Source organism: Apis cerana, linkage group LG1 (genome assembly GCF_029169275.1).
Source record: "Apis cerana isolate GH-2021 linkage group LG1, AcerK_1.0, whole genome shotgun sequence".
Taxonomy (NCBI): Eukaryota; Metazoa; Arthropoda; class Insecta; order Hymenoptera; family Apidae; genus Apis; species Apis cerana.
This window is the reverse complement of record NC_083852.1, coordinates 25,765,163-25,778,493: the sequence shown is the minus strand read 5'-3', so window position 1 is coordinate 25,778,493 and position 13,331 is coordinate 25,765,163. Positions and strand designations below refer to the sequence as shown.

General features: G+C 41.7%; 1 protein-coding gene across 5 annotated transcripts in view; it reads right to left on the bottom strand.

The window, feature by feature from the left end:
• Positions 1 to 12,673, bottom strand: part of LOC107993953 (nucleolysin TIAR) — a 455,817-nt gene extending 443,144 nt beyond the window's left edge. For all 5 annotated transcript variants that reach the window (XR_009833413.1, XR_009833414.1, XM_062087124.1 and 2 more), the window contains exons 1-2: positions 12,078 to 12,673; positions 11,428 to 11,737 (exon numbers count right to left, since the gene is read on the bottom strand). Coding sequence is in view for 3 of the 5 variants with exons in the window: in XM_062087124.1 (XP_061943108.1) it covers positions 11,428 to 11,679 (252 nt within the window). In the remaining 2 variants the exon portion in view is untranslated. The remainder of the gene's footprint in view (positions 1 to 11,427; positions 11,738 to 12,077) is intronic.
• Between the last annotated feature and the right edge of the window lie 658 nt (positions 12,674 to 13,331).

The following is a 13,331-nucleotide window of genomic DNA, read 5'->3' as shown; positions in this document are numbered from 1 at the left end:
TCTTTCTCCCTCTTTCCCTCCCTCTCTCTCTCCCTCTTTCTCCCTTCCGACCAAAGCCACCGCGCTTTGTGCCGCCTTATTTCGTACCGCCACTTTGTTTTCCACTTTCCCGACCTGTTTTATGCACTCTGATCTCGATGAGTAAGCTCGATCGTTGAACCTCGAAAATTGAACCAGACGACGAATTCCTCGATAATACGAGAAAGGTAAATATATATTTAAAGTAATTCTTGATTTCTCGCGAATTCGAGTATTCGAACGATTTCAAGGGTATTCGAGTAAGCAAGGATTTACGAATTCGAACGATTATGAGGGGAAGAAAAATAGTTAATAAAATATAAGTTATAATATAATAGATAGAACGCGCTCTTCTGCGTTGAATAATACGTGAAACGTGTCCAATTTGGATTTTAAAATGGTTAATAGTTTCCTCTCTTCTTGCAGGCAACGAAAGGGAGGTATTCGAAAGTAACGAGTAAGGATAAGAATTTCAACGATTTCGAAAGGAAGAACTCATGTTTCTAGATTGAGTAATAAAACAAAAGTAAACATGCCTAATTTGAATTTTAAAATTAGCACTTCTTTTTCATGTACTTGATTTCTTGTATTCGAAATGTATCCGACATGTAAGAATACGAATTTCAACGATTATGAGGGGAAGAAGAACTCATGTTTCTAGGTTGAGTAATAAAAGAAAAGTAAACGTGCCTAATTTGGATTTAAAATTAAGATTTCCCTTTTTTCTTAATTTCTTGCAAGTATTCAAACGATTCGAAATGTATCTAACATGCAAGGATACGAATTTCAACGATTACGAGGAAAAGAAAAATAGTCGAAGAATTCATGTTTCTTGAGTAATAGAAGAAAAATAAACGTGCCTAATTTGGATTTAAAATGGATAAAATGGTTAATTCTTCTCTTCTTGCAGGTATTCAAACGATTCGAAAGATGTCCAAAGTAAGGAATTTGAACCTGTCCACAGGGGAGGGGGAAAGAAGAGTGATCGAAGAGTAACAGATAGGACGCGTGTTTGGCGTGGGTTGTGGTTAATGGGATTAGCGAAAAACGTTTAGCAATCCTTGGTCCTCCCTTGTCTCGTGTAGGATCGATACTTTGTAATTATATTAAGCAGAATGTCGGCGTCGGTGACTGGTCCGCGGAACGGCTTATTTCGAGGTAGAAGTATAACTGGATGGCCGATGGACGACAATCGGACGGTTAACAGGAAGTAATTGGACACTCGTAGTTACCAGCCAGCGAAGCACATCTGTAATTCGATGGATGAGCGGAGGTCGGTTGTCAGTATTAGCCAGATTCTGTTTTGCATACCTACCAACTTGCATACGTCGCGTGCGTATCAATTTTCTGTCACGTTTCCACTTATAATGTTGATTCGATTAACAATTACACGCAAGTAGCTATTGGGAACGTGCACGCCCCGCGTCTCGTTCCGCGGTTTCTGAATGTGTAACGACAACAAGATTACCCACCTCCCCCCACCTCCCCCCGCTAATTATTCCTCGACCACGTTGAACGCGCGCTCGCGAAACGCGTGCAAATTTTGAAACGAAAATTTTATCAACTCGTAACGTATTATTCGCACGATCAAAGTTATACGCGAGAATGGAATGGAATGGCTGATAATTAAATAAAGTTTTGTGATATCATGTTAAAGAGTATCAATTTATATAGGGAGGTTATATACGAAATTTCGAATATACAACGACATTATTTAATATTAATAAAATCCATTATCCTTGCTTGTATTCCCCGATGAATTTCAACGTAACGAAATTTTACGTAGAAATTTTGTACGGAAAGCGAAGCTGCTATCCATCCAAAGCACGGCGAATTTTTATCTACCCGATTCGTTTCTTGGCAAAAAAAAAAAAAGAAAGAAAGAACGAAAGAAAGAAAGAGAGACTCCTTCTTCGAATTAGCGTCCGAACGGAGGATGGATCGGACGAATTTTTAGTTCGATCGATTCGACCGTTTAACAAGGGAGACCGCGTTGGACCGATATGTTCTAGGACGGTGAAGCTCGATGGACGGAAAAGGGCAGAGGGTGACAGGCTGAGCACGCTGGTAACCCGGCCCAGCGAGTACCATCGATTACGCTGAAATTAACATTTAAAAGCGGAAAATTTGCAAGTGGCGGGAAGGCCTGCTGGCGTTTCTGTGTTAACCATGGACTGTACCGAGCCACCGTACATAATGCAACCTGCATACATGCACATATATATATATATATATACATACATAAACACACACGCGCGCATACACGCTCTCTCGTTACCAAACCGTGAGCAACCCGCGCGAGAATCGCAGAGAAAGAGAACAAGCGGGCGAGAGAGACGGAGAGATAGGAAAATAGAAACACGATAGGTCGAACGGGGAGGACCGAAAGAGGAGAGGGACGAAAAGGAAGAGGGGGAACGCGGGAAAATAACGTTAAGGAGAAAGAGAGAAGGAAAGAAGGGAGAGAGAGAAGAAAGAGAGGAGGCCACCCTCGCTGCTAAATGTAAATGTCCGGCATTTGTTACTTCGCCTGTATGACCCGCTCTTGTTTGTTTGTATCCGCGGTACACGAGTGCACCCACCGGCAGAAGCGGAGACGGGAGGCAGAGGAGGATGGAGACGACGGAGGTGGAGAGAGAGCGGGGCGAGCGGACACTAACAACGCCACCGCGGGGTGTACCTGTGCGTCTCCTCTTTTTTTTCCTTTCTCTTTCTTTTTTTCCTTTTTTTCGTTCTCGCTTTTGCCGTCTACTTTTTTATTTCTACCCCTTCTCGCGTCCCCGGCGTATACCTCCCACCGGCGTAAAGCCACCGCTTCGGTACGCTCATTTGTAAAAATTTTATGATGCCCCCCGCCGCGCGTTGTATCCATTACCGGCTGGACCAGGCCAGCCAACCTTCTTTTTTCTACGAATTTCATTTTAATTACCGACCTTTATCCCACCCCCTCCTCTGCTCTGCTCTCGTACGCGCAACGAACAATCGCCCCTCTCCCTGCCTCTCCTCCTCTCCCTCCAAGACCAAATCGTTCGTTCCAGATCGATCTCTCTCTCTCTCTCTCTTCTATCCATCCGTCCGTCCGTGTCCCACCGTTCGAAATCATGACGCGGAATTGCACCGTGTCCCTTGCGGGCTTCCCCTTTCGACGCGTAATTCTCCGCGCGCTGGTCAACGTATATACGGAGAGAGAGAAAGAGAAAGAGAAAGAGAGAGAGAGAGGCGGACGATAGTCCGATGCGGACGATAAACGGCCACGAGGCAACGGACGGGGCAGCGGCGGAAGCAGCGGGATAGAAGGGATATTAAAAGGGTAAAGGGGTGAAAAATTTGCTCGTCGATCAAAGGGTTTAACGAGCTCCACCAAGGAGAGACGATTAGTCACGCGGCGGCGCGCGTAGCACTCTCGTTCGAGAGGAGTTATACACGGAGGGGGGAGGGAGGATAGACGCGAGACCAGCTGATTATTTTCTAAACCGCTATCAGTTGGAACCGCTACGCCGCAACTTGGAAAGTTGAGTAATATGTAGAGTTCGTGGCAGGCGATAATACACTTCTCGGCAATGGGCCGGGAGTATCGTATTTCCAGTTAGCTAACAACTTTCCAACGTTTGCCTCGAAATCCTTTCGCGATTCGTAGTACGCCTCCGCGCCGCGTGCAAGTCTGGAATTAGTAGGATGGAATGTATATTTTTCCGTCCCTTCCCGAGGAACGTGCCTCGAATATTCCATGCGATTCCCGCCTTCTTATAATCCCGTTTATTTCACCTGATAATTGAATCGAATATCCTCCTCCCTTTGTTAAAACCAATCCGTCGAACACGCGTCGATCGTGTCGCGTCATTCGACGATTCTCCATAATCGCAGATTCCTGCATCTTCAACGCGCTGCTCAACGGAGATATACCGGTTTATCGATAATGGACGTGACGATGCGGCGAAAATTTCGAATCGCTGTGAAAAAATTTCACCTGTTCGCGCAAGCGACATAAATAATTTATAAGTATGGACGATTCTTATAATTCGATTCTTGGAATATTGTTGTCGTAAATATCGTTTTTTTTTATTTTTTTTTTTTATCTCGTAGAAGCGAATGAATAATTGAGATTGCACTTAACGCTATTATCGCGAATGAAATTACTTAACTTGGATGGTCTAAATAAGAAGCTGTAGCATCGTTAAGAAAAGAAGCTTGAAACGTAGCGGCATTAAAGTGGAAATACTAAAAGCAAAATGTGTTATTAAACCTCCCTGTAATTACAGCGTTGATTATTCATAATTAGAGCACGAGATACAAAAAAAGGAAAAAAGAAATCGAATCATTTCTCTCCTCCCCTCCCCCCCAATTTTTATATCGTTCGAAATTCGCAGATTCCGCGAAAGACGAAAGAGAAAAATTTGACAAAAGTTTCGTCAAAACGTTCCCCGAAACTTTCTCGGCCGCGCAAGTCGCGTCGTGGAGAGAGGGATCTCGTGAGAAAAAAAAAGGAAAAAAAAAGAAAAGAAAGAAATTGAACGATCGTTTCGCGAAAACAGGATTCCACGAAGGCACGAAACTAAATCCAGTGCATCTTGATCCGATATCACCAACTTATTTCGACAATAGGCAGCGGGTTGAGCTAATAATATTCTTCCCTACGGGGCGAAGGGAAAGAAGAAGCGGAGGGCGATAGCTGCGGCGGTCTCGGGGAATCGGGACGGCGAGGGTTGCTTTCGGTGCACGCCAGCTTTTCCCTTCTCTCCTGCTGTCCTGCTCCTTCCAACCGACATCCAACCGCTTCTCCTTTCTCTTTAGGGGCTGACAAGAAAAGCATTGTGCAGAAAACTTGCACACGGCGAGCGTGGCCGTGCCGCGCCTCTCCGCGCCGACTGGCGTACTTGTATGAGGCCGCCACTCTTTTGATATTTCAACGTAGTAGACGAGTGGCGTGTCGTAATGAAATCATCTCCAGTGCTTTGATCTTCCCCTCACGCGCCTCGCCTCCTTTCCACCGTGAGCAACCTCCGCGTCGCTTTCCCTTGAAAACGGCTACGCATCCCCTCCCCCATCTCTCCCAAACTCATCCCCTCTCCCCCTACTCTTCTTCCCGACCATCCCACCACCTCCGCCGAGCATCGCTCTCGTAATGAGTTCCTTCTGCGCTTTCTTCGCCACGCGATACATTTTTCCCATGCGAGAAGCAATTTCCTAATTATGGCGAGCGTTAACCGCTTGTCCTTTGTCGCGCATCCCCCCTCCCGTTCCATTGCTCCTATGGCTCGCCCCATAATTACTTTTTCGCCTACTGTTTTTCGCGCTGTTAATAGACGGCCGGGGAGGAAAGGAATGCCGGTGAACCACGATAATTCCTCCACGGTACGCTACGCTCGTTGGCCAATAATCGGAAGGAGGGTGGAAACCAAGCTTCTCGTTCGCTAATGCCCTTTCTTGTATTACCAACGAATGTTGAAACGGCGATGAATTTTTTTTTCTTTGTCTCTTTCAAAATTTCTTCCGTCCGAAAATTTTTAACACCCGATCGTTTAGAGCGCTCTTTCAAGGTTCTGAGATTTTTAGCGCGTTCTTTAGATTTCTGCTATTCCCTAAGAATAACTTGGAGATGGTCAATTTTTATAATTTCTTTCGTAATAAGATCGATAATGCGTGTACAGTCCTTCGCAACATGAGGCAATACTTTTATTCGCGTGATTCACGAGTATCCTACAGTGATTCGAATGATAGGAGTTAACTGAACAAAATTTATTTTTTTCCAGTTTTGAGTTTATAAGGAGATTTTTAGAAAATAATATTGCTTATATAATATAAAAAATATAACTAAATATATAAAACAATTAATATTAATATGGAATAAAAAAGGAAATACATGATAATCAATATATAAAAAGTATATATAAAAGTATATGCGAATATGACAAACGTGCAATAAATTGGACCTTGAAAATTGGAAATGCTTATTAAAAAAAGAAGTTATAGCTATTCGCTACGGGATGTCCTCGATAATCCTATCTTATATAAATTACCCGATATGGCCTAGATATGAGTCTAAATAATGATAACTTAACGAAATAACGATAAAAAACGATAAAACTGAAAATTATAAAATGAAAAAACTCTATAAGAAGATATATTACATACCGATCGCCCAAAAATTAAAAGGAATAAAAAAAATTGTCAAATAAAATCAAATATTACTATATATATAATTATATATATATTATATATACAATATAAAATAGCTTAAAATTAATCCATAAATGGCTAAATTAAATCTAGATAAAAATAAGAAGGAAAAAGAATTGATAAAAATAAGGAAGAGGAGGAATTGATAAAAATAAGGAGGAGGAGGAATTGATAAAAATAAAGAAGAGAAGGAATTGATAAAGATACGAAAGAAGACGAATTGATAATAATAAGGAGAAGGAGGAATTGATAAAGAAAAAGCACTCTTTTTTTTTTTTCAGTTTCCTTAGTTTTTTTTTCATGACTAAGTTTGCAGATTTCTGAACTGTATTCGTGTTCATTAAGACCTTTATATAAGAAATTATTCGAAATTATTGTTCTCGAATCGAAATAAAAGGAAAAATGTTTGATGTTTCTATCATAGACATGGAACAATATTGAATCGAGAGAACGGTAAATTGGTGGAAAACCGAAGAGGAACTGATAAAAATAAAGAAGGGAAAAAATTGATAAAAATACGGAGGTGGAGCAATTGATAAAAATACGGAGGTGGAGCAATTGATAAAAATAAGGAAGAGGAGGAATTGATAAAAATAAAGAAGTGGAGGAATTGATAAATTTGGGAAGGAAGAGGAATTAATAAAAAAAGGAAAAGGAAAAATTGATAAAAATAAGGAAGAGGAGAAAATAATAAAAGTAAAGAGGAGGAGAAATAGATAAATTTGGGGAGGAGTAGCAGTTGATAAAAATAAGAAAGTGGAGGAACTGATAAAAATACGGATGAAACGGAATTCATACATATACGAAAAAGGAAGAATTAATAAATAAAAACACTCTTCTTTCTCAGTTTCTCCAGATTTTTTTTCAAGACCAATTTTGCAGATTTCTAAACTGCACTCGTGTTCGTTAAGACCTTTATATAAGAAATTATTCGAAATTATTGTTCTCGAATCGAGGGGAATAGAAGGATAAATGTTTGATGTTTCTATCATGGCCATGGAACAATATTGAATTGAGAGGACGGAAAATTGATGAAAAATCGAGGAAATTGATAAAAATGAAAAGGAAGAGGAATTGATAAAAAAAGGAGAAGGAATAGATAAAAATAAGGAAGAGGAAGAATTGATAAATTTGGGGAAGAGAAGAAATTGATAAAAATAAGGAAGAGGTGGAATTGATAAATTTGGAGAGAAAAAGGAATTGATAAATATAAGGAGTAGGAGGAATTGATAAATTTGGAAAAGTGGAGAAATTCATAAAAATAGAGAAGAAGAGGAATTGATATAAATAAGCGCACATTCGATCGTACTCATCTGTAACAATGAAAAGAAAAGAGAATTTCTATTTTTCTACTTTTCACACATTCGACTCTCATGAAAACGATGTAGAGTATGTAAAAAATCATTGACGAATCGTTATATCGAATTTCTAATTTCTAATTTCTAGGAAGTAATTACTTAACTTTAAGTTTAATTTACAGAAAAGAAACTAATCATTTATAACAATTTAAATTAAAATAAATAAAAATTTCGAGATGTTATAAAATTGAAATTTAAATGCTTCTTAATAAATTTACAGAATATCTCTCAACTATTGAAATGATCGATTATCGATTAATTCTCTTTTTATATACGCGTATTTCGTTTAATCCGTAAACGTTTAAAAAGCGGATTTAAAATTTTAATGTACGGTTCTTATACAATTATACAATTTTTACACATTATGAAAATGAATTTCATTTCATCCAGTTACAATATACATTATTCGTACCATTGTGGCGACGAAATCTCAAAAAATCAGAAAACACGTGTTCGATAAAATTACTCGGGGATAACTCGTTTAAGATAATCGAAGCTAGGACGAGGCTAGCGAAAGTGATCGCGCTAAACGCAATAAGCGAGGATGCTGGAATAACGCGAGCCACGATTTCCATGGTGTGGAAATTTCACGGTGTGGACATTGACGATGATCGATACGGTGGAGGGTAAGGAACATCGAAGAAGACGCGGGAGTGATAGCGGAGAGATGAAGGACGGCGAGACGGTTATTCTTCTTTGTATGGGGGAACCACGACCGTGTTAGGTGTATAAGATGTATCGAGCAACAAGGACTAACGGCCTTTAATTAATAAAGTTACGGGAACAACTTCTCAAAGTCTTCCTACTCCTTCTTACACGATCCTCCACCAACTCCCTCCACTCACCCATTTCCCTTGCTTTAGAAATTCTCCTATTCCCTCTCCCCCTCTCCCAAGAACAAGAAGAAGAGTGCCTCTCTCTTCTTTATCGTTTCTTCATTCTTCCGCGAGCACTCATCTACAAACTTTTAACCCTTTATTGGATGAAAACTCCACCTTATCTCCAACGTTTACTCGTATTTCCATTAATTATCCTCGGGTAATCGGGGAAACGGGTTTCGTTTTCGATTTCTCGGTTAAATAACGCGTGTATATACGCGGGAATATTGGCGAAGATTCGTATCGCGATCAAACGAGTGAGATATTAAAAAATATCTGAAATTAATAACTTCGTACTCGCCCTTCTTTTTTAATAACGATACAGGGAGAGGAAAAACGATATACGTTACGACCGCACGCGTGCAATTATCCACAAGATTAAAGGTACACTAACCTAATAATAATTACACCCCTGTACTTTATGTTGACGTACTCGTAGGTCGAAATGGCTATTCGGTTACCTTACACGCGTATATGTAACTGTTATATATGTATATGTGTATTTATATATATATATATATACAGTACAACACGTACATGAAGTGTACACCTGGGTATACATGAAATACAATTTATATTAATATTGCCTGCACGTAGACGTGGTCTAAGCCCTACGTATATCGTATATCACACAGGAACCCCTCCTCTCGAGATAAACATTCGATCCGAATTTTATTACCGAAATCATTAATTAGTAACACGCTGGAACGAAAAAAAAAAAAGAAAAAAAGAAAAAGATAAGCTCGTTTCGTTGCGCGAGTCGAAAAAATTGGAGGAGGTGAGAAATTCAACGACCTCGTCGACGAGCCGAGGGCGAAAAGAAATGGAAGATGGTTGTTCGCTCGGTAATTGATAACTCGCACGAGGATACAATATGTCTTTTCTTCTCATCGAACCGGCGCCAACGCAGAGATATCGTTTTGGGTGAAGAAGATAGCCGCGCGGCTTCTGCAGTTCTCCAAGGAGAGCGACACAAGAGAGAGAGGGAGGAAACGCCACCCGCGGATTGCCAGACTTTAAGAATTAAAGGAAGTTCTCGGTGACTACCTCTCTCTCTCTTCCTCTCCGCGTGTCTCGACGACGAGATGCCCGAGACCGACTCCGCTCGCGAGTTATGGCTCGCTAAAGAAAATTGACTTGAACCACGGCCAGGATAATAAAAGCGCGTTGCTGCGAGGAAACGCGGGCGAGAAGAATGAAAGAAGAAGCGATACGAAGGAGCAGAGATGAGGGGAAAGATATCGAAGAGGCGTCGTTTATAAGGGATGCCCGATATCGATAGATGGACAGATAGATAGATATCAATTAAGAGTTGTTACGTCCCTTCCGCGCCATGCCATGAGATTATGGTAACGATTGAACGGACGCGCCGATATTGGGATTCCTGTGTATGTGTGTAGGGGATAAGTTCGATAGGGGTTAGTTATCGTCGCCCTCTCGTTGAGTAAGAAAATAACACAAGATTATGTAGTTGGCTTGGCTTGTGCGGTGATAATAATTGTCGCAATTTTCTTTCGTTTAATTTTTTATTATTATTATAGATGTTTAAAATCGAATATCGAATCTGGCTATTCGAACGAGATATCGTTGAGATGGATTTTGTCTACTTGTCGAGCCAGGGAATAATTAAAAGAAAGAACATGAATGAATAATACAAGGATTTTAGATAATATTAAGAAGTTTAATATACGTTTTTTGATTACCCCCTCGCGGGATATTAATTTTGGAATATTTTATATCGGGGTAGAAAAAAAATAAGAGAGATTGGCGCGTAATAAATAAATTCGTATCCCATTTACGCGCGTATGATGACGATAATAATAATAATAATAATAATAATAATTTGGCAAAACATAGGGGTCGTAATGCTCCGTAAGAGCGTAATTTGCGCGCTAACACGTGTTGTTTCGTTAATAAATTCACGGTGGAGCGGGATAATAAGCCGGTCTTCAATAAATAAACGCGGCCGGACAAGGTCAGCTAATGTAACGATACCGCGTAGGGAGTGGATCGCATGAGCGGTGAATTGTTATTTTATTTATAGTTGGTCAGTTCCGATTTTACATTTAACTGGATAGCACTGAATTGAATCACTGATATGTAAACCAGCGAGCTGGAATTCTGGTAACTCGATGATAAACGGCTCTGCCCTGACTATTGAGACACGCGCATTATTTTTTAACTGTCACGATCAGCGATGATGGATTGGAGGATTGTTGCGCCCGATATTCCTCCGCGTCCTCCGATCGAACGAAAATCCATCGAACGTTTCTCGCTTCCACGAAAGAGGACAGATTTTTTTTTCCTTTTTTCCCCTTTTTTCGCGTATCGCGCTTCGTAATTAAAACTGTCGCTAATAATAAATAATCCTGAACGAACGCGAAATCGAATATTCGATTCATAAACCGTAATTAACTGTCGGTCCAACGTGATTACATTATATTGCCGGACCCATTGACGAAGTATGATCTTTCCCGAATATAGAATATTTCGAATATAGGTTCAAAGTGTTTTTCGAGATTTATGTACTATACAATTATCCGAAATTATCGAAATTTTTTTCCCTTCTTCCTTCCCATTGTTAGTTAATTCCTCGTGTTCCTTCGTATCGAACGTTGTACCAGGACAGTCGTCAATGGTAGAAAATTGAGATGGCTAATTCGGCGTAAAAAAAAAAAAAAAAAGGCAAAAGAAATATCAAAAGTTTCTATAGTTATAGGAAACTATCGAAATAAATATCGGTGAACGCGTGCTGTAACCGTATTCTCTTCCTCGAATAATGAACTGACCTACAAATCCGAATAGCGTTGGCGGGTATGGTTCCCGCAAGATAAGCCGAAAAGCACGGTTCTTTTAACGCTTTTTCCGCGTCATTGGGACGAATCGAATCGTGCATTCGAACAACAGAGGTGGTGGGGGTGCGGGTGGTGGGGGAGAAGATCATCAAAAAGTGATGTAAAACGTTGCTTTTCGTTTTTTTTTTTTTTTTGTTTTACCTTGTTCGGTGTGGTTGCTTGTTGCTGCGGCGAACAGCTGGTGCTGTGTATGGTCGGTTGATTGGTCGTGGCCGGTACAATGCCTTGGTGATTCAGGTGGCTCAGCTGATTGAGCTGCGTGAGTTGTTGAGGCTGCTGCACCGGGTTCTGGGTAGTGGCCTGCAGCTGTTGATGATGCGTCTGATGCGCAGGATGGGTCGTCTGATGATGCGTGGCGGGGAAGGTGGGCACCGTGAACGGGACGAACAGCATCGGGCTGCCGAGGATGTGCGCACCACCTCCACCCAATGCCCCCGTCTCCTCCCTACACCTTTTTTGTGCGTTTTTGGTTTTGGATAACTCTTTTAATCCATCGACCGTATTTTTTTATTTTTTTTTTATTTATTTATTTATTTTTTTACTTCGACGTGCTACTACGTATACTCTTATTGTATTGTACTTTTTTTTTGTCTCGACACTGCCGACGACGACGACGAGCAGAGTAGAAGCGGTTGTAGCGGTAGTAGTAGTAGTAGTAGTAGAAGTAGTAGTAATGGTAGTGGTAGTTGTAGTAAATAGGAGTAGTAGTAGTAGTAGTGGTAGTAGTAGAGTAGTACTATTATACTGTGTCGACGTGAAGCTATAATGTATGTTTAGGAATTTATCATTACCTGCACTCCTGCCCCAGCCCCTGGTGCTGGGGGTGGGCGTAGGGGGCGGCTCGGACGGAGGTGGTGGACGCCACCCTCGCTACCCTCAGCGATAGGCCGCCCCGCTGACTGGTAAGCTGGACCGAAGCTGGCTGGTGATTGCTATGCGCGCAGCAACAGGCACGGCAACCGATCGGCTGTTGCTGACTCGGGATAGCCTGGAGGTGATGAGTTAGGGGGCCCCTGGGCCCCGTGGAGGAGGGAGAACACGGGTACACCCCAACCAAGCAGCCCACCACCGCAGCCCCGGGGCCCGGTGCACTCGGTGCCAAGGCGCCTGTAGTCGAGGCCACCCCAACCTCGCTGGCCCTTCTGCAACCACTGCACCACTGCACCCACCCTCCTTGCTCAGGGCTCTGATACGGCCTAGCTACGCCGATCGTTGACCCGCCGGACTGGACCACCTCCACCTGGCCCTCTTTCAATTCGCGATCTCTTGCGGGCGGGATCTTGCTACTTTCCACCTTTCCCAGGTTAACCACCAACTTTTCACGCGCCTTTCCCTTTCCCTTCTCTTTTTTAATCAATATCCTTGATCCTCGTCGCGCTTCCCGCTTCGATTATTCACTCCTCGGGATCAGCCTCCGAGATACTTGTCTCGCCTCCGCTTCACTTCGACTTTAATTTCCCTTCTACTAACCTCGTCCTCGTCCTGGTTTTACCTGTTAAAAAAGATCCGGACGAGACGTTTCTAGAATTTTCGGCTAGAAATAATTTCGACTCTCGGATGTATTACTCGTTTAACGAATAAATCCGTCGTCGTTGCGCGGAACTTTCTTCGAACTTTCACGCCTTTTCTTTTTCTTTTATTTATTTATTTTTTTCTCTTTTTCTTCTTTTAACTACACAAAGTTAGAAATCGGTGAACGGGATGTATATAATTAACGAATCACTATAATCAGTCTTTGCACGGGTTTACAACTACTACACTGGTCGAACGTTTTTTTTCTTCTTTTTCTTTTTCTTTCTCTTCAAAACGTGAAACGAGAAACGTACGCGGTTGCCAAACGTTTCCCGATACGTATCGAAAACTGTCGGCGTGGTCGATGCACACTCATAACCACGTGGTCGACTTGAGCAGGTTCGCACGTCGATCCCCTCCGATTCCCGGTACACAAATACGAACGAACGAGAACGAGCGTTGTTCCCTCCGCGACAAGTTTCTCGGTCCGAGGGAGAGAGAAGTTGTTGTACAGCCAGCTAGAAACTTGAAGA